The following is a 22,025-nucleotide window of genomic DNA, read 5'->3' as shown; positions in this document are numbered from 1 at the left end:
GTATCTTTTCCGAGCATGGAGCCCCGAAATCTTGGTAATGAAGGGCTGAGTTCGGCAGATTCACTGTAAGATTCCACTTTCACATCTGACTCCTCTGGCACCATGAGGGAAATGAATCAAGGAGTGCCATATAAATAAAGAGAATGCAACGGAGGGTCAGCAGAGCCACTAGCTTACCTTTGCTTAAACCCCTTCCTGCACTACAAAGTGTGATGAAATATTTCCATTCATCACTGCCTGTGACTGAGATCGGTTTCAGTGTCATTTCCCTTCCCCCAGACCTCATTGTATTGTGTACTGGAATGTGCTGTATTGTATACTGGAATGTGCTGGAATGTGCTGTGTGTAGGGCTCCACCCATACCTGGCCCCGTTTGTAAGCTAGCTTCAGTCTAGCCCCAGTCTCCAGAAGGACGACATCTCTCTCGCTTACGTGTTTCGTTCTAAGTTAATAAAAGCCTTGTTTTGTTCTGCTACCTTCGAGTCTCGGAATTATTGAGGCACATCAATTTTATTAACTTATTTTTCAACACTATGGATCAACTCCTGAAACCCGAACGTTTGGATTTGGATCAACATGCTCCGGACGCATCAGCACGCTTCGGATACTGGTTTGAGTGTATGGAATTCTTCCTGGACAATTCCGCAGCCGTCAATGACGCTACGGACGCTGCAAGGATGAGACTCGGAATTCTGCGGAATTGGGTAAGCCACCGGGTTTACCCCCTCATCCAAGACGCCGAGACGTACCTGGCCGCCTGCGACATCTTAAAGGTGCATTACCAGCAGCCTACGAATGAGGTGTATGCTAGGCACCTGCTCGCCACCCGCGCACAGCGACCTGGGGAATCGGTGGAGGAGTTCCTAAGCACCCTGAAAATGCTTGGCAAAGACTGCAAGTGCCGAGATGTAAAAGCCGCAGTGTACACTGACGAGCTTGTTCGCGATGCCTTCATCACAGGCCTCAGCTCCACTTACATCCGGCAAAGACTGCTGGAAAAAACGGGGTTGGACCTGAAACAGGCTGCGGACACCGCGCGATCCCTGGATGTGGCCCAGAGAAACTCGGACGCCTACTCTTCAGCCCGCGCCGTCCACGCCGCCACATGTGCACCGAGGGCGCCGCCATCTTGGAAGGCATCTTCCCCGCCCGACAGCCCGACACCGGCTGGGCCCCGCTCTCCCCCCAGAAGCCCTACGACAGCCGCGACGCGTCAGGGACCCAACTGCTACTTCTGCGGGCAGCCAAAGCACACCAGAAACCTGTGCCCGGCGAAAGGCACCACCTGCTTTAAGTGCGGTAAGAAGGGGCACTTCGGGAAGGTGTGCAGAGGGAACCCCGCCAGAAAACCAACCGCCGGAAAACCCGCCACCGCCGCGTGTGCGCCGTGGGAGCGGCCATCTTGGACGCCATCTTGCCCGACCTCGTGGGGTCCGCCATCTTGTGAGCAGACAGCGTGGACGCCATCTTGTATCGATCAGGGCCCTACAGTGGCATCGGTCACAGTGGACCAGACCAGGCCGCACCCGCTATCCAGATCAATGGTGGACATCGAGGTAAACGGGTGCCGGGTTAAATGCTTAATTGACAGTGGAAGCACGGAGAGCTTTATCCACCCAGAACTGGCACAACAACTCTCCCTAAAGGTGGTCCCTACTCAGGGTACCATCTCTATGGCTGACAAAACCCAGACATCGACCATTCTGGGTTACTGCACGGTACAATTGTGCGTTAACGGAACTGTATATGATAATTTTAAAGTATTAATCATGAAGAACCTATGTGCGAGCGTGATCTTGGGCCTGGATTTCCAGTGCAACCACCAAAGCATCACGCTCAAGTACGGTGGGTCCCAGCCGCCCCTCACAGTGTGCGGTCTGGCTACCCTGAAGGTAAAGCCGCCTTTGCTATTCGCGAACCTTACCCCTAACTGCCGGCCAATAGCGACCAAAAGCAGGAGGTACAGCTGGGAGGACAGGCGGTTTATCGCGACCGAGGTAGACAGGCTCCTGAAAGAGCGCATTATTGAACGCAGCAACAGCCCGTGGCGCGCCCAAGTGGTAGTGGTAAGGGGTAGCGAGAAGAAACGGATGGTGATCGACTATAGTCAAACGATCAACAGGTACACCCTACTAGACGCCTACCCGCTACCCCGCATATCAGAAATGGTGAACCAAATTGCCCAATACCGGGTGTTCTCCACCATCAACCTCAAGTCAGCGTACCACCAGCTCCCTATCAGACCAGAGGACCGCCCGTACACCGCCTTCGAGGCGAACGGACGCCTCTACCAATTCCTCAGAGTCCCCTTTGGGGTGACGAATGGGGTCTCGGTCTTCCAGAGGGAGATGGACCGCATGGTCGATGACCACCACTTGCAGGCAACCTTCCCCTACCTCGACAACGTCACCATCTGCGGTCACAACCAGCAGGATCACGACTCGAACCTCGAGAGGTTCCTGAAAACCGCACAAAAACTCAACCTCACCTACAACGAGGACAAGTGCGTTTACAACACCACGCGCCTCTGCATACTAGGCAGCGTGGTGGAGAATGGGGAAATCGGACCAGACCCCGACCGATTGCACCCCCTACGGGAGCTGCCCCTGCCCAACACTCCCAAAGCCCTGAAAAGGTGCCTGGGGTTATTTTCTTATTATTCCCAATGGGTCCCCAACTACTCCGACAAAGCCCGCCCCCTCTTGAAAGCATCCTCTTTCCCGCTCTCTGCTGAGGCCCACGCCGCCTTCAAAAGCATTAAGCAGGATATTGAGCGGGCCACGCTACAGGCAGTGGATGAGAACACTCCATTTCAAGTGGAAAGTGATGCGTCTGACTTCGCCTTGGCGGCCACCCTCAACCAGGCGGGGCGGCCCGTAGCTTTCTTCTCGAGGACCCTCCAAGGGCCCGAGATCAGACACTCCTCCGTGGAAAAGGAGGCCCAAGCCATCGTGGAGGCAGTGCGCCACTGGCGCCACTACCTAGCCGGCAAATGCTTCACCCTACTTACCGACCAGCGGTCGGTAGCGTTTATATTCAATAATAAACAGAGGAGGAAGATTAAAAATGATAAGATTCTTAGGTGGCGGATCGAGCTCGCCACCTTCGAGTACGACATCATTTACCGGCCAGGGGCCCTTAACGAATCCCCCGACGCCCTCTCACGAGGGATGTGTGCCAGCGCCACCGGGGATCGGCTACAGACCCTCCACAACGACCTCTGCCACCCAGGGGTCACGCGGCTGTTCCACTTCATAAAGTCCCGTAACTTACCCTACTCGATTGAGGAAGTTCGGTCCCTGACCAGGAACTGCCGCACTTGCACTGAGTGCAAGCCTCGGTTCTACCGCCCAGATAGAGCCCACTTAATCAAAGCTACACGGCCCTTTGAGCGGCTCAGCTTAGATTTCAAGGGCCCCCTCCCGTCCGTCGACCGCAATGTTTACTTCCTGAACATTGTGGACGAATACTCCCGGTTCCCATTCGCCTTCCCCTGCCCAGACATGACCAGCGCCACGGTCATTAAATGCCTCAACAGCCTGTTCTGCCTGTTCGGTATGCCGAGCTACATCCATACGGATAGGGGGGCGTCCTTCATGAGTGAAGAGCTACGCCAGTACATGCTGTCCAGGGGGATCGCCACGAGCCGTACCACCAGCTACAACCCCCGGGGTAACGGCCAAGTGGAGCGAGAGAACGGGACAGTATGGAAAGCAGTCACTCTAGCTCTAAGGACCAAGGGCCTCCCTATCTCCCGCTGGCAGGAAGTCCTCTCGGATGTGCTCCATTCGATACGGTCGCTATTGTATACGGCCACTAATACCACGCCTCATGAACGAATGTTTGTCTTTCCCCGGAAATCCACCTCAGGCGTATCCATGCCGTCATGGCTCTCCACCCCAGGTCCGGTACTCGTGCGAAGGCATGTGAGGGGCCACAAGACGGACCCTCTCGTGGAGCCAGTACACCTACTCCACGCCAACCCCCAATACGCATATGTCCGGCACGCCGACGGAAGGGAGGACACCGTGTCCATAAAAGACGTCGCCCCAGCCGGCATCGACAACAACCATGGCAATAGCGGCAACGACGATCACAGCAACTCTTACCCACCCACTACTCTTTCATCACCCCCGGAAGAACACCGACCAACGGCACCCCCACCAACTACCCCTTCAACAACCCTGGCGGCACCCCCGGCAGAGACCCAGGAGGCTACCGGGGACACCCAGTCGACACCCGTGGCACCGCAACAGCCACGTCGGTCGCAGAGGACTATCAAACCCCTGAACAGACTAAATCTATAGAAGGGGTGAATGTGATGAAATATTTCCATTCATCACTGCCTGTGACTGAGATCGGTTTCAGTGTCATTTCCCTTCCCCCAGACCTCATTGTATTGTGTACTGGAATGTGCTGTATTGTATGCTGGAATGTGCTGTGTGTAGGGCTCCGCCCATACCTGGCCCCGTTTGTAAGCTAGCTTCAGTCTAGCCCCAGTCTCCAGAAGGACGACATCTCTCTCGCTTACGTGTTTCGTTCTAAGTTAATAAAAGCCTTGTTTTGTTCTGCTACCTTCGAGTCTCGGAATTATTGAGGCACATCACAAAGGTATCCTGGGGTTCAATCAGGCAGCACTTGGTTGAGCCTGCAATCGACGGAATTCCACAGGGCAACCTCAAGGTGGCCAGAAGTCCCGCTCCACCTCAGTTCCGATGCTGCCATTGTATTGTAGGAAATTCATGCCCAGTGTTTTCATCCGAGAAACAATTTTACTAGAAAACTTGACAGTGAAGTTTGCAAGCAAACATGCACAGAGGAGGGAGAGTGGATTTCTTTTTCTTACATACAGAAACATTTTAACTTGCTCTTTTTAGCAAGTGAGCAGGATACTCACCGGGAGGCAGCCGGGTCCTTTAAATATGCAGACCGGGCTCCGATGAAATCATCAAAGCCCGACTGTAGTCTTAACCTGAGGCCTGCGTGGGGAAACCATTGTGACTTCCTCACCAGACTACACCCAATAGGAAGAGGAGCTGGTGCCAGAAGAGGCCCAGAAAGGTAAGTTTATTTCAATTTCTTTAGTTTTCTTTGGGTCAGGTGGAGCAGGTGTGGTTCTCTGGGCTGCACAAGGAAACCTTGTGCCTGCCCTTAACTGAGGGTTTCCTTCACTCCCCCGGCCACAATGCCCTTCTGACTCCCTTCCTTAATGCCGGGGATTATTTAATTGAGTTCCCAGTGGCGGGCTCCCGCTGGCCAGCCAGATAGCTCTTCCCGCCGGCTTTGGGTACGAGACTAGTGCCAAGCATGTCGTCAAGACATGTGAGTTACAATTTCCTGGGCTTCATACTCCGGAAGGCCGGATGGCTTCCCGCCCCCTCGGCCTCAGCCACACCGATCTTGCTCTCTATTAAAATCACCTCAAAATATCACCACCCACATGATATAAAAACCACAATGCTGTGAGAAACATGTGTACGGAAATCAGAAAATGAGGCGCAGGATTTGATTTATAAGTGAATTTTAAAAATAGGACCTGAGTTCCTCTTTAAACAACCTCTTCAAATATTTGTTCACGTGTTTTTTTGGAATAAGCTGCAATTTTATCCTTGGCTACTTTCAATGACTGAAGAGATTGGTTTGCTTTTTTTTTACAGCATCGGCTGGGACGGGACACTCAGCGAGGGTCAGACAATATCTCCAACAAGTCATCAGACAGCGATGTAAGTGACGTGTCTGCTGTGTCAAGGACGAGCAGTGCTTCACGAATGAGCAGTACAAGTTACATGTCTGTGCAATCTGAGCACCCTCGAACAACCAGGAAGATTAGGTGAGACCCAGTGATGGTGATATACTGTGCAGAGCACAGTTCTATAAATCAGTTTCAAATTTAAATAGTTTGATAAGTGAGATGGGACTTCCACTTTTTCATCTGAAATGAGTTTTGTTTTCAGAATGTTTTTTAAGATTATACAGCACTGACATTTCAAGCTTGTAAAGATCTCAATATAATGACATTGTTGCAAAGTGTTGAGGTAAATTATGCTGCCTAGGGCATATGATGAGGCTGCTTACTGTACTGTGGCCTTATTAGTGCTGCTGAGACCAGATAGGCCATAGCACATGATAGAAGAAGCCTGAGCTGCTTCAGTTCACGTGAACCTCCCAAACAGGTTAGGATATCCACTCCTGTATCACATACCAACAGTGCCTGATACTTCATCTGTAGTGCTCACCTGAAATGCAAATAAGGGAAATTTGGAAATGCACAGCAGGTTCAATCAGCATCTGAAAAGAAAAAAAGTCAGGTTAATATTTCAGGTATCTGCTTGTCGTGACAATGAAGCCTCTGCCCTTAAAAATTAATCCACCTTTTTTCTCTTTATCAGATACTGAGAACTCTGCTATATATTTCCTCCATTTTCTGTTTTCTCCCCTTAGATGTCACTCTATCATTAAGCAATTCCTAAATCAAACCAGCCTTGCAGATAGTTTTCATTCGGAAGTGACACCTTTCTGTCATGTTATTATTAGGAAGTCCATAAGGGCAAGAGCCATTTTCATTTTTTGTTGAGACCTGTGCTTTATCCCACTGATGAGCCCGTACTGTAAACCTTCCCTGGTCACGCCCGTGAAATTAGGAGGAGAGAGCTTGGATGGGAAGAGCTGCTCAAAAGCTGTGGAGAGTAATTATTCTTCTGGAGGAGCATATTGTGGTTTTGTTGTGGATAGAGTAGATAAATCAACAGCATGAAAAGCCTTTCATTTGAGTAAACTGCTAGTTCTTATGCACATCAGTAGTGCCTCACCAAACCTGGTACATTCTACCTATATTATAATTCTCAGCTACAATAAATATTAAATGGACTGTAGGAAAGTACATTTTAAACAGCTCATAAGTACCTCCTATTCCTCAATGTTAATGACCACTTTGTAATATATGAGCTACTTCTTTACTGAAGTACTGTGAATCAGTGGGATGATCTGAAGGTACATCCACTCTTCCACCGGCCACTGCTGGTCAGGTAGTTGCTCCCTGAACTGCACTAAGTTCAGTTGCTGTGAAGTTCTTTTTAATTGTTTTTTTACTTTTGTTTGTTAAATATTGACTTTTTCTTGTTTCTTTCATAATATTATTGAACAGCCCACACACAAAACACCACATAGGTAAAAAATGTTTAAGGATCAAAGCGAAACTAGAAATTAAAGGTTACTGGGGTAATTTTAATCTTCACCATGCAGATGGTAATCTGGCAGAGCAGATTGGCTGTCCATTATTCAGTTTATGGAATAAAAATCAGTTGCTTTCTATAATGGGGGTTAGATCTGCTTTGCCAGATTACTGCCCGTTCGATGAATTCAAAACTTTACCTTAATAAGTCTAAAATGCAGATTGCTTAAATCTTTAATTAAAAGTTTATATTCATGAAAAATGAAGCCATTAAGGATCTTGGGCCCAATTCCAGTCCAGATACATTAGCAGTGTCAGTAAGTAGTTGGTATATGTTTGTATATTTGTGTATAATGCTACATGTTCTTGGTGAAATACAAATTTATAAAGTACGAGTAATATAATGACATTTAAAAGTATTTTATTTTTGGTTTTCTTCCTGGTTTGATTTGGTGTAGAAATACAGTAGTGACTGCACTTTAGAATCAGTCACTTAATCTAAATTGTTATTTGTGATTTTATACTTGTTAATGTTTCTTCATTAAGTGCTGTGTTTACTGGTTATTTTCATTCTTAATGTGTTTAGCAATCTTTTATTCCTTTAACTGTAACTAACTTCATTTTTTTTTCTGTTTTGCATGCCTTCATTACTTTTATGTTGTGACCTTCAGGAGGTCAAAAGCATTAGAAGAAAAAAAAGAGGGCGGGGAAGAAGGGGAGGAGGAAGTGGCAGAGTTGGAGGCAGAGGCAAAGGTAGAGGAGGAAGAGGGGGGCAAGGAAGATGGGGAGAGGGAAGAAATAACCCAAAATGAGGAAAAAGAGGAAAACGAGGACTTGGGGGAAGAAGACAAACCAAAGGAAGAGGAATGTGAGGAAGAGGAATGTGAGGAAGAGGAATGTGAGGAAGAGACAGGGACGAGACAAAGGAAAAAAGAGGATTTACAAAGGAGATACTCTGAAAATGATGTCAGGTAAAATCTAACCAATCCCCCTGATGTAGTTAGATACTCTTATAGTTAATTCGAAAAGGATCCCCCCTCTTCCTCTGTGTGGACCTAGGCAGTTCCCTCCCGTGTGTGTGATAATTAGGTATTTAACGTAGTGACAAACTCTCTTTGAACCCCTGTGAACTGTTATTGCCTTCTCTGCTTTTAGTCACATGCAGCAGTTAATATTTGGATAGACAAATACTTTCACCTGTGAAATGTAAAGTGATTATTGAAAGTTTTGAATAATCGTGTTGTTTAATGTCCTGTTGCTAAAGAATGTGAAATAGTTCAGAGTTTACTTGTACAAGCTTGTGCATTTGTAGACAACATTAAGAAATGTCACCAGCTCTTAAACATATACTTTGATCTAATTATCTTTTGTGACAAAAATGTCACCATAAAGCTTTTCGCTCTCACCACCATCTTTTTAAGCTACCTCACATCAGAATTTCTATTCTCATAGGATAACTGATGGAGGGAGCAAACAGCCATACAGAATAGATAACCTGCTGATTGACATAACCCAAAACTCCAAATAGCTCATGGGTGATTTGTTTCCTGATGTCAAATTAACTTCTTAAACTGATTTATTTATTGATAACACCTATCAGTATGGCACCATAATAAACAGTACATAACCCAAAGTGGAGTAGCGGTGCCACAAGTTGATGCTCCAGCTCACTGTGTCACAATATGGAACACCATTCAGTCACAATTGTCTAAATTCCAATGCTGGCTGTACTGTTTGTCCTCCTACTATTAAGGTCTGCCCATACTTTCCTACAGTGATTCAATCACAGTGTCACAGTGAAGCAGGAGGTAGAGAAGGCGGGCTGTGAGCATAGAGGGTATAGAAGGTATACAACTCATGACAAATATTACCTCAGGCAGCAGGTGTAGCTAATAAAAGAAAGGAAAAGACTTGCATTTATATAGGGCTGTGGATTTTCATTGAGGAGTCGGGTAGGAGGCGGGACTAAAACTTTCAGGGTTGTAGTCCCACCTCCACCGAGTTCTAGCCAACCCACGTGATTTTGACTTGATTGACCTTGTTGAGCCCGCCCAGTGGGCTTAGGCCAATTAAGGGCCACCCGGCAACAGGTGACGTCACAGATTGATATTTCACCTGTCAAGACCTTTTGACAGATGAAATATCAGTGTTTCACAGCTGTTTAAAGCTGTCAAACACTGACAATCTGTACTCCAAGTTAATTCCTTCCTGTCAGGATGATTTTGAGATCTCCCCGGAACAGAAAGCTGAATGCTGGAACTTTTGACAGATCGCGGCCATTCTGCTTTCTGTGCTGGTGAGATGAGGGACTCCTGAGACCTGAAGGAAGGAAGGCTGTAAAGGTATGTAAATGTAAGTAAAACTACTTTAAACACACCAAACACACTTACCTCTGCACTCATGCACCCATCACTCACCTGAACACCGGACATCTCGACCCCTCCAAGCCCTTCATCCTGATGGCCCGCCTCGCTAACTTGGCGTCGTTTGGAGCCGTCGGGAATCCCACATTTCAACAATGAAAATAGGGATTAGGCTAAAAACTGCCTGTTAACTACTTGTTAACAGGCAGTTAATTGGCACTAATCCCCTTCCCGCCTCAGGGAGGCGGGTCCCAGTACGGGTCGGGTACCCGCCTCCTTTGAAACTGGCATGGAGGTGGGTTGGGGGCGGGGTGGGTTTGTGCCCGCCGATTTTGGGATTTTAACCCCCCACACGCCTCCAATCCCGCCTCCACGGCCCAATGAAAATCCTGCCCATAGTGTCTTTCACAACCTCAGGACATCCCAAAGCGCTTTACAACCAATGAAGTACTTTTGAAGTGTAGTCAGTGTTGTAATGTAGGAAACGCGGCAGATAATTTGCACAACAAGGTCCCACAAACAGCAATGAATTAAAGAACCAGATAATCTGTTTTAGGTGTTGGTTGAGTCAGCTAAAAATGTTTACTATAATTTTATTTTTATGTCCAAAGAAATATCAATACTCTTTGTAATGTTCAAATCATTCATGAAGCCCAATTATTTTTTATACGCGCTGCACTGTACATTCTGTGTAACTGATAATACCAATTAACAGTAAATTTTAAGTAGGGTTGCCCACTCTGGTTGGACCTATTCCGGGAAGTTTCATCAAATGATCCCCTGCCTCCAACCTCCCCGCCCAGTCAAGCAGCCTTTATCCCCTATCTCCAATATTTTTATAACTAACAAAAGTGTTCAAAGAAAATTAAAAAAACTGTTTTTTAACAGGGTGTCTTTTGACACCACTGTGTCAGCCAATGAGCTGGAGGTGGATCATAGAAACATAGAAGATAGGAGCAGGAGAAGGCCATTTGGCCCCTCGAGCCTGCTCCGCCATTCAATGAGATCATGGCTGATCATCCAAACTCAGTACCCTGTCCCTGCCTTCTCCCCATATCCCTTGATCCCTTTAGCCTTAAGAAATATATCCAACTCCTTCTTGAATATACTTAATGAATTGGCCTCAACTGCCTTCTGTGGTAGAGAACTCCACAGGTTCACCACTCTCTGGGTGAAGAAATTCCTCCTCATCTCTATCCTAAATGGCTTACCCCTTATCTTTAGACTGTGACCCCTGATTCTGGACTCCCCGGCCATCAGGAACATCCTTCCTGCATCTATCTGTCTAGTCCTCTTAGAATTTTATAAGTTTCAATGAGATCCCCTCTCATTCTTCTAAACTCCAGTGAGTATAAGCCCAATCGACCCAATCTCTCCTCATACGTCATTCCTGCCATCCCAGGTATCAGTCTGGCGAATCTTCGCTGCACTCCCTCCATGGCAAGAACATCCTTCCTCAGATAAGGCAACCAAAACTGTACACAATACTCAAGGTGTGGTCTCACCAAGGCCCTGTACAACTGCAGCAAGACATCCTTGTTCCTGTACTCGAATCCTCTCGCTATGAAGGCCAACATACCATTTGCCTTCTTTAACCGCCTGCTGCACCTGCATGCTTACCTTCAGCGACTGGTGCACAAGGACACCCAGGTCTCGTTGCACTTCCCCTTCTCCTAATCTATTGCCGTTCAGATAATAATCTGCCTTCCTGTTTTTGCCACCAAAGTGGATAACCTCGCATTTATCCACATTATACTGCATCTGCCATGCATCTGCCCAATCACCCAACCTGTCCAAATCATACTGGAGTTTCTCGACATCCTCCTCACAGCACACACGCCCACCCAGCTTTATGTCGTCTGCAAACTTGGAGATATTACATCTAGTTCCCTTGTCTAGATCATTAATATATATTGTAAATAGCTGGGGTCCTAGCACCGATCCCTGCGGTACCCAACTAGTCACTGCATGCCACTCGGAAAAAGACCCGTTTTTGCCAACTCTTTGCTTCCTGTCTGCCAACCAGTTCTCTATCCAAGTCAGTACCTTGCCCCCAATCCCTTGTGCTTTAACTTTACACGCTAATCTCTTATGTGGGACCTTATCGAAAGCCTTCTGAAAGTCCAAATACACCACATCCACTGGTTCTCCCTTATCTATTCTACCAGTTACATCCTCAAAAAATTCCAGTAGATTAGTCAAGCACGATTTACCTTTTGTAAATCCATGTTGACTTTGTCCGATCCTGTCACTGTTTTCCAAGTGCGCTGCTATTACATCTTTTATAATGAACTCTAGCATTTTCCCCACTACCGATGTCAGGCTTACCAGTCTATAATTCCCCGTTTTCTCTCTACCACCTTTTTTGAATAGTGGGGTAACATTAGCTACCCTCCAGTCCATGGAAACTGTCCCAGAGTCTATAGAATTTTGGAAGACGACCAGCAATGCATCTACTATTTCTCGGGCCACTTCCTTAAGTACCCTAGGATGTAGATTATCAGGCCCTGGGGATTTATCGGCCTTCAATCCCATCAATTTCCCTAACACCATTTCCCTACAAATACTGATTTCATTCAGCTCCTCCCTCTCATTAGACCCTATGTTCCCCTCTCGGGGGTTATTTGTGTCCTCCTTTGTGAAGACAGAACCAAAGTATATATTTAATTGGTCAGCCATTTCTTTGTTCCCCATTATGAATTCCCCTGATTCTGACTGCAAGCGACCTATGCTTGACTTCACCAATCTTTTTCTCTTCACATATCTATAGAAGCTTTTACAGTCAGTTTTTATGTTTCCTGAAAGCTTACTCTCATACTCTATTTTCCCCCTCTTAATCAATCCCTTTGTCCTCCTTTGCTGAATCCTAAACTGCTCCCAATCTGCAGGTTTGCTGCTTTTTCTGGCCAATTTATGTGTCCTCTCCTTGGATCTTATGCTATCCCTAATTTCCCTTGTTAGCCATGGTTGAGTCACCTTTTTTGTTTTATTTTTATGCCAAGCAGGGATGAACAAATTCTGTAGTTCATCCATGTGATCTTTAAATGTTTGCCATTGCCTATCCACCGTCAACCCTTTAAGTAACGTTCCCCAATCCATCCTACCCAACTCGTGCCTCATACCATCGTAGTTTCCTTTATTTAAATTCAGGACTAGTCTCTGAGTCAAATACTTCACTCTCCATCTTAATGAAGAATTCTATCATATTATGATCGCTCCGCCCCAAAGGGCCTCGCAGAACAAGATTGCTAATTAATCCTTTCTCATTACATAATACCCAGTCTAAGATGGCCTGATCTCTAGTTGGTTATACACTCCAGGAATTACTCCTGCACAGTATTGTTACTAATTTGGTTAGCCCAATCTATATGTAGATTAAAGTCACCCATGATAAATGCTGTGCCCTTATTGCACGCGTCTCTAGTTTCCCATTTAATGCCATCCCCAACCTTAGCATTACTGTTTGGGAGTCTGTATACAACTCCCACTAACGTTTTTTGCCCCTTGATATTTCTCAGCTCTACCCATACAGATTCCACATTATCAGAGCTAATATCCTTCCTTACTATTGTGTTAATCTCCTCTTTAACCAGCAATGCTACCCCATCTCCTTTTCCTTTTTGCCTGTCTTTCCTGAATATTGAATACCCCTGGATGTTGATCACCCAGGAGCCATGTTTCCGTAATCCCAATCATATGATATCCATTTACATCTCTTTGCGCAGCTAATTCATCCACCTTATTACGAATGCTCCTTGCATTAAGACACAAAGCCTTCAGGCTTGTTTTTTTTTAACACTCTTAGACCTTTTAGAATTATTATTTACTGTGGCTATGTTTGATTTAAACCCTTGATTTCTCTGACTGCCACTTTTGCTTTTCTCGTTCCTGTCTTTTGCTTCTATCCTTTTTTCCCTTTCCTCTGTCTCCCTGCACATGTTCCCAAACCCCTGCCATTTTAGTTTAAACTCTCCCCAACAGCACTAGCAAACAATCCCCCAAGGACATCAGTCTGGGTCCTGCCCAGGTGCAAACTGTCCAGTTTGTACCGGTCCCACCTCCCCCAGAACCTGTTCCAATGTCCCAGGAATTTGAATCCCTCCCCCTTGCACCATTCCTCTAGCCACATATTGATCTGAAATATCCTTCTATTTCTACTCTGACTAGCACGTGGCACTGATAGCAATCCTGAGATTACTACCTTTGAGGTCCTATTTTTTAATTTACCTCCTAACTCCCAATATTCCGCTTTTAGGACCTCATCCTGGCTTTTACCTATATCGTTGGTACCTATATGCACCACAACAACTGGCTGTTCACCCTCTTCCCCCAGAATGCCCTGCAGCGCTCCGAGACATCCTTGACCCTTGCACCAGGGAGGCAACATACCATCCTGGAGTCTCGCTTGCGGCCGCAGAAACATCTATCTATTCCCCTTACAATAGAATCCCCTATTACTATAGCTCTCCCACCCTTTTTCCTCCCGTCCTGTGCAGCAGAACCACCCACGGTGCCAGGAAGTGGGCTGCTGTTGCCTTCCCCCAATAAGCCATCTCCCTCAACAATATCCAAAGCGGTATATCTGTTTGAGAGGGGCATGGCCACAGGGGACCCCTGTACTACCTGCCTGCACCTACTACTCTGCCTGGCGGTCACCCATTCCCTTCCTGCCTGTGCAGCCTTTACCTGCAGTGTGACCAACTGATGAAACATGATATCCACGACGTCCTCAGCATCGCTCCAGTATGTATCTATTCGCAGCTCCAGCGCTGCAATGCGGTCTGCCAGTAGCTGCAGCTGGATACACTTCCCGCATACATGGTCGTCAGGGACACAGGAAGTGTCCCTGATTTCCCACATAGTGCAGGAGGAGCATGCCACGGGGCCGAGCAGTCCTGCCATGACTTACCCTTTAATTAATTCAAATTAAATTAAATCAAATCAATACCACTAATTACACTACAATTAAATGATATTCTCAAGGGCCCTTGTTTCCCAGCACTCCCCGCTACACAACAGAGACCTTAGCAACTATAAACCACAAAATTAAGACCTTTTAAACTTTATAAACTATCAACCTTAACTGTCAAACTATAGAGTAGTAATAAATACTCACCTGGTCGTACTCACCCAATCAGCTGCTTCCCCTGTGCCGGCGTCACTTTCTGTACTGCGATTCCCGCTGCTCCCTCGCAGGTCCGCCGCTCCCGCTGCTCATCTGGGCCTGAAAATCACCGACCTTTATTTTCACCCACAGCCGCTGCTCCCTCACAGGTCCGCTGCTGCCGCTGCTCGACTGGGCCTGAAAATCACTGACCTTTATTTTCACCCACAGCCACTGCTCCCTCGCAGGTCCGGGACTTGTGGCAGGACTCACAGCAAACAATGTATTTTACAGCAAACAGAATCTATTTACTCAGCAAATATAGTCTGTAAAAACAGTGCACTATGGTCTACGGGAATAGTGGTGTCATTATGTGTAGCCACAAACTACAGCAAATAACTGCAGCTACGTCTCCCAATAAAAGCAGGATTATTTCTCCAGCAAAATGCAGTCAGTGTTCCACACAAATTATGTGCATAGAATCAATCCCAGCCACTCATAGCATTGCGGTCTCCAGGTGTGATTGACGTGGAACTAACCAATCATCTCCATCCTGGCCGGGAATAGCGGTGTCACTACAGCCCTTTTTTAATGCCCCAATGATTTTTCTCATAGGTTTCTCACAGCAGTGTCCAGGAGACTGTCTTTGATTCCTGGAGACTCCAGGACAATTCTGAAGGGTTGGCAACCCTAATTAAGTGATGGCATACTGAGTAAAGGCAAGGTTTAGAGTAACAATAATTCATGTAATTCGTATAGACCAGGGGTTCCAGGTTGAATTCCTGGCCATGAGTTAGCTGATCACAGCCAGGGTGGAGCTGGAGATACAACAAGCAACCCCAGTGCCCCTGAGCCAGGGAGGAAAAACAGCACCAGGTTTCCAGCTCCTGATTACTATCCAGTGACCCCCTGCTAGAAAATGCATGTGTGTGGATAATGAACAAAGACAGCTTTGGGCTTGGCTGTGTTTCCCCCCACCTCCCCCGACACATAATTTAACATGTTAATGCTCACTGTCTTAGGCTCATATGTAAAGATTGGCCAATTAGGTAAAGTACCGGGAGGCCAGCTAGCAACCCAAGTACTACAGCCCAACAAAAAGTCGATACCTTAAGGGGAGAAAGTGGAGAGAAAAGGGAAGCAAATGCTCAAATAGTGGGGATGAAATTGAAGTCAATGGAACAGAAAATTGGGCGGGGTGTAAAATGGGCTGTTGATTTGCAATTGCCCATTTTCTTCTACCGTCCATGTCCAATTTCACCCCCAGAATCTAAACCAACTTAAAAAGACAGAGGGGGAGAAATTCAGTTGGTTGCGCCACCCGTTAGAGCCTTAAGAGGGCGATAAGTGGGGTGCGAGCCGGCTAGCGCCCGGGTGCGGCAAGACCTGCGCCTCTCGTGAAATTGAGCGGACATTTAGCGGCGGCGCTAAACCGCAACGCCCGCTCAGCTGCGCGCGCAGATCCTGACGTCATTTCATGGTGCAATGCCCTTGGGCCGTCCCGAACCGGAAATTCAGTGGCGCCCCCCTCCTTTCCGCCTGTCGCTCCCAGCGACTGGCTGACTGGAACAGTTCCCAGTCGCTGTGGGGCTTGGGGGTGCTATTTAAAGGGGGCTCTTCCTGGCTTCTTTGTGGTAGCCATTTTTGGACCACTCCTTCTGTGAGAGAGAGAGAGATTTGCAGAGAGACAAAGGGAGAGAGCTTTCTGCATTGAGTCAGCGCTCGCAGAGGTACTTTTGGCTTCTGACCAGAACTTTGTAGTTGGTTTGCTTTTTCATTGGCATAACCTTGAGTGGCCACATACTATGGAGGCTGCAATGGGTGGGAACGTTGGGCTTCTCCAGTACATTGAGAGGGCACAGAGACGCCGAGAGAGAGTGCCAATCATGGCCAGACGGAGGAAGGCCAACAGGCGTTGGCACACGAGACCTTATCGTCCCAGGGTTTTCCGCCAACAGTTCTCATACCTCAACATGTCTGAGGAGCAGTGTTTTCAGAGGCTGCGATTCAGCAGGGAGGTGGTCACTGAGCTCTGCCACCTGCTTCAGCCAGATCTGCAGCCTCAACTGAGGAGCAGGACGTCTCTGTCGGTGGCAGCGAAGGTCACAGTGGCTCTCAACTTCTATGCCACCGGCTCCTTTCAATCCGCTACAGGGGACATTGCCAATATCTCCCAGTTTGCGGTGCATTGCTGCATCCGTCAAGTCACGAATGCCCTCTTTAAAAGGAGACATCAGTACATTTCCTTCCCCATGACCCCGGACAAGCAGCAAGAGCGCGCAATGGGATTTGCAAGAATAGCGGGCTTCCCCATGGTCCAGGGCGCCATTGACTGCACGCATGTGACTTTGCAGGTGCCGCATGAGAATGCCGAGGATTACCGCAACCGGAAGGGGTTCCATTCGTTGAATGTTCAGTTGGTCTGTGACCACAGACAGCTGATAGTCGCTGTCAATGCCCGCTTTCCAGGCAGCAGCCACGACGCCTTCATCCTGCGCCAGACTTCTGTGGCAGACCTTTTCGAGGCCCCGGCTCACCCAGGAGGCTGACTTCTCGGGGACAAGGGCTATCCTCTGTGCACTTGGCTGATGACCCCGCTCTGTTCGCCCAGCACCCCTGCTGAAGAACGATACAATGAGAGCCATCAAGTGACCAGGAACATCATTGAGCACACAATCGGCGTGCTCAAGCAACGGTTCCGCTGTCTGGACCATTCCGGAGGAGCCCTTCAGTACTCACCTGAGCGAGTCTCCCATTTCGTTGTTGTGTGCTGCATGCTGCATAACCTGGCAATCCTCAGGACTCAGCCACTGCCACCAGACATTGGAGCACCAGCAGAGGAGGAGGAGGAGGAGCACCAAGATGGGAGGGAGGCACAAAGTGCAAGGGCCATCCGTCAGCATCTTATAGCAAGTCGGTTCTAGGCCCCCTCCGAGGGAATGGCTTCTGCCATTCAAAGAACATGAATGGAACCGTGCTGCAACCCCTAAGTCAGTCAAGGCAACAAATAGTTCAAAGAGCAAACATGCACATTCTGAATAAAGACACTTCTTTATTTAACAAAGTGTGTGCCCTTCCCACATGACAAAGTAATAGAGAGAAACCCCCAAAAAAGCAGTCAGCCACATAACTGGCTCTCACAACCTGGAGGCAATGAACGAAACAGTAACCAGTAAATGACCACGATTCTCGGCCTTCAATAAAACATTTAACAGCATTTTGCCACACCTCCTACTTTTTGCCCTTCGAGGGTGATCTGCTTCGCTTGCGAGATTCGCCCCTTCCACCCTGCAGCTCCTCCGCAATGGGACCCCAGTGGCTGCAGCAAGGCTGGGAGAAGGCTGCTGAGTGTCAGAAACTGAGACTGCAGATGCCCTTGAGGGATGGCCTGGACCAGCTCTGGGCCTGGAGGGCCCGGCTGCTGACTGCTCCAACTCTGCATAGGCGGCAGCAGTCTGTCCTACAGGTGGTGGCAGCTGCAGTGGAGAAGTGACAGTGTTGGCAGCAGGAATGCTGTCATCCTGACAGAGGACAGCAACTCCCTGGTCGGACGACACACTGGCACTCCCACGGGGCAGCACTGCAGCATGCGGAGCAATCTGCTGAAGCACAGACTGCTGGCCCCGGCGATTCGTGCCCGATCCAGCGAGGGTGGCAGCAGTCAGCGCTTGTGTGGCCTCAATCTGCGTCTGCATGAGACCAGCCACTGACTGCATTGCAGCACTAAGCACTTGCGTGGCAGCCGCCTGTGCTGCGCCGACGTCCTGGAGACTCCTTGCCTGTGCTGCGCTGACGTCCTAGAGACTCCTTGCCTGTGCTGCGCCGACGTCCTGGACACTCCTTGCCTGTGCTGCGCCGAAGTCCTGGACATTCCTTGCCAGTGACTCAATGGATTTGGGCATCCTTGCCACTGCAGCCATGAGCTCAGTGTGCCTGTGCTCTGCCTGGGCGCTCATTTCAGCGAGGAGCCGCACCTCTTCTGCGCTCACTGTAGCAGGACTTGAGGCCAGACTCTCCCTCCGGGGAGAAGGCCGCCGAGCTTCCCTGCCCCCCCTCCGCGTTGCTGCAGCCCGCTGGATCTTTAAACAGGAAATGAGGTGGATCTCCTGTTTCTTCTGGTTCCACTGCATTCATTCAGATCATTCATTCATCTGAGTGTTTGGCTGAATTAATGAACAACTGCCAGTCCTGTGCTGGAGGGTTGAGGATAGCTAGGTAAATGCGTCCGTTAATTAGCCTGCTGTTGTCAATCCTCTGACAAAGCTGAAGAATTGAGTGATCGGCTGTTAACCTGTCCCATATTAAGAATCCCTCATGAATGTATTGTCAACCTGTTTGTACTCAATCAGATCTTAATGTAAAAACAAAAAGCAAAAGAACTGTAGATGCTGGAAATCTGAAACAAAAATAGAAAATGCTGGAAAAGCTCAGCAGGTCAGGCAGCATCTATGAAGAGAACAGAGGTGTAGGCCCTGATTTTAACTGCTCCAGTTGGTAGAAACTGGGCAGAGGGGCAGCTAAAATAAAGCAAGTCAGTTACCCCCTCCTAACCCACTTCCTTCCTGCCGTGAGCCCATATTAACCTGCTCTTTTGAGCAGGACACCTACAGGAAGGAAGTGGGGTCCTGTTTAAATCGGGTCCGATGATGTCAGCAGACCCAATCTGCAATTTCAAGCTGAGGCCTGAGCGTGAGGGCAGGAGCAGGATGCTGGGCCACAAGAGGCCCAGCAGATGAGTATAAAATTTATTTTTCAGGTTTCCTCCGGACCTCACAAAGAAGCCTTGGGCCTTCCTTGCGCCGAGCTACCTCCTCCCCTGATCGCGGCCAGACCTCCCCCACCCCTGATCACGGCCAGATCCCCATTCGAGGCAAGACCCCTGACTAACTGCCATGGACCATTCCCTGGGATCCCCAGCTGTGGCCTCCTGCCACAAATTCTGATCCTGTCCGCCGGCCAGGCTGTCAATTCGGCTGGCTGTTCGAGCGGGAGTCTGCAGTAGATTATTTAAATGAGGCCTTGCTGTTAAGATCGTCGTGGCCTCCACGTTCCGGCCTTGCAGCAGAGTGGAAGAAGTGCCAAGGAAATTCCTAGCACTTGTGTTTTATTTAATTATCATGCAAACATTAAGATTTAATTACAGCCTCCATCTCCTCCCGCTTTCTATTTTCTTTTGTTATATTAATTTATATATATTTTTGAATCTAAGGCTTTCTAGAAATAATTCTCCCTCTGTGTTAGGTCACGAATACCATGCTCTACTCTCCCCCTCCAGACCACCTACTCCTCAATTTTAACCCCCCTGAAGGACGTGAGAGGGTTTGAGATTAAAATATCAGGATCGGGCAATGCAAACCCTATTCCCGCCCCTTTAAATTTTAAAGTGCATAATTCAAGGCCCGGACGAGGCTCATGCAAAAGGCAGGCAGGGGCCTAATTACCATACCATAGTCCTACACCCGGGCCCCTCAAGGAAGCCTTTGGCCTCCCGCAGCCCCAATCTCCAGCCACCCCCCAGTTCTTCCGATCAGAAACATAGAAACATAGAAGATAGGAGCAGGAGTAGGCCATTCGGCCCCTCAAGCCTGCTCCGCCATTCAATGCGATCATGGCTGATCATCCAAATTCAGTACCCGGTCCCTGCTTTCTCCCCATACCCCTTGATCCCTTTAGCCTTAAGAAATATATCCAACACCTTCTTGAATATGTTTAATGAACTGGCCTCCACCTTCCTTTGGTTCTGACCACCGGACCTATTTACAAGTAGCGATATAGACAAACGAGACCAGTGGTTCGGTGCAAAGAAAACCAATGTTTATTAAAATAGAGAACAATTACTATACAGAGAAAATCACTATGGATGCAGCGCAATTATACTTAACGGGGGAGGAGAAACGGACACATCGAGGGAAAATGACTAAAATGACACTTTAGCAATTCCCCTTAACTCCCACCCTTTACACCTATCTAGATTATCTTGTGATGGGCCAGAAAATTGATGCTCACCAGTCTAGGATGTTGAAACGCCTGCTCCGTGCCCTGTTGCCTGCCGATGTCTTAGGTTTTCACCGCCCAAAGCAGAGATACCCCAGTAATTTAAACGTAACTGCAGGTATTCTACTTCCCTGGATGGGCTCTTCGTCGACGATCCTCTTGCTGGATTGATGGTAAGGCAGGGCACCAGAGCCGAGGCAGGAGAGAGAGAGAGAAATGGCCTCCCGAGGGACTAGTTATACCCTTCCTGGCAGCCCTTATCTCCCGCCAGATCAGCTAATTTCTTTTGTCTAATCTGGACGTATTGAAACTCATACAAAAGGTACCGATCTGGGCCCATCGACCTGGATGGCTGGTAATCGGTTTTACTGGTCTAATAATCAGTGTTCCCCTTTGTCCAACTGGTTTCATGATGGGGCCATTCCAGTCTGAATGCCCCGTTGATCGTTTCGAAGTACTTAGGTAAACAATGTTGATGTTCTCTAAACGAAGGCCTGAATGCAGCTGAGCTTGTCCCACTACATATTCAGTAGGCCCTGTCTGCACTTGATTGTTTGTGCAAACAACCTTGATGGCTTTTAATCAGAGGCCCGAATGCCACTGGATTTGTTTCTAATGCATAAATGCAGAAGGTCTGTCTGCATTCAAGTTCTGGAAAGTTCCTTCTCACAGTCATCAGAATACAAGCTGTCAGTCCAAACTGAAACTTACAGACTTTGGCCATGAGGCTGACCGCAGCCATCTTGTTGTGCCCTGGATTTTAAACTCAGTCCAACCAGGGTTTCTTTAATAAACCAAAAGTAAATCCTCGGGGGAGACATGAAATTTGCGAATCCTTTCTGTCCCCCCTAGGATACTGAAACTTGCTTGAAGTGTCCAATCATGGTGAGCAAAATTTATGACCCCCCACAAACAACCTTCCCCTATATTTATCTATCCACGATCCACCGACACATACATTTCCCTTACTTAGAGAAAACCGCAGTGCATGGCAGGCATCTATTGATAGAAAATATGATCTGTTACAATAATCCAAGTACGGAGGGGGTCCAGTACCCCTGCACTACTTGGGACATCATAAAACTTTATTACAACACACAGTCTTTAATAAAATTAACATCAGGCCAAAACCATATTTATTAAAAATAACGTTGCCTCCCAATCCCGTCCCAAATCTTGTGGTGAGTATACAATTCGTTCTTATCGACCTCCGAAAAGTCAAATTCACTGAATTTTTGAAACATCTCTGTTAATAGGGCTTGATACAATTTGGCAGTCTCTGCGGGGCACCACGTGGGTAAGTGTACCTCAGTGAGGTTCAAAATCACCGAGGCCACCGCGTAATGCACCCCTTCATACAGCACCTGGTCTTTGGGTACTAGCACTAGGCCGT

The 22,025-nt window shown here is 48.0% G+C and overlaps 1 protein-coding gene across 2 annotated transcripts in view; it reads left to right on the top strand.

The window, feature by feature from the left end:
* The window catches only part of LOC147115111 (regulating synaptic membrane exocytosis protein 4-like), a 536,931-nt gene that overhangs the window by 75,403 nt on the left and 439,503 nt on the right, over positions 1-22,025 (top strand). For both annotated transcript variants that reach the window (XM_085993403.1, XM_085993404.1), the window contains 2 exons: positions 5,658-5,830; positions 7,843-8,142. In XM_085993403.1, the coding sequence (XP_085849529.1) occupies positions 5,658-5,830; positions 7,843-8,142 (473 nt within the window). The remainder of the gene's footprint in view (positions 1-5,657; positions 5,831-7,842; positions 8,143-22,025) is intronic.

The sequence above is a fragment of the Somniosus microcephalus genome, chromosome 7 (assembly GCF_052327205.1).
Source record: "Somniosus microcephalus isolate GS21.2 chromosome 7, FLI_Smic_1.0, whole genome shotgun sequence".
NCBI lineage: Eukaryota > Metazoa > Chordata > Chondrichthyes > Squaliformes > Somniosidae > Somniosus > Somniosus microcephalus.
The sequence above is the reverse complement of the archived record's forward strand: the minus strand, read 5'-3'. Positions and strand labels throughout refer to the sequence as shown.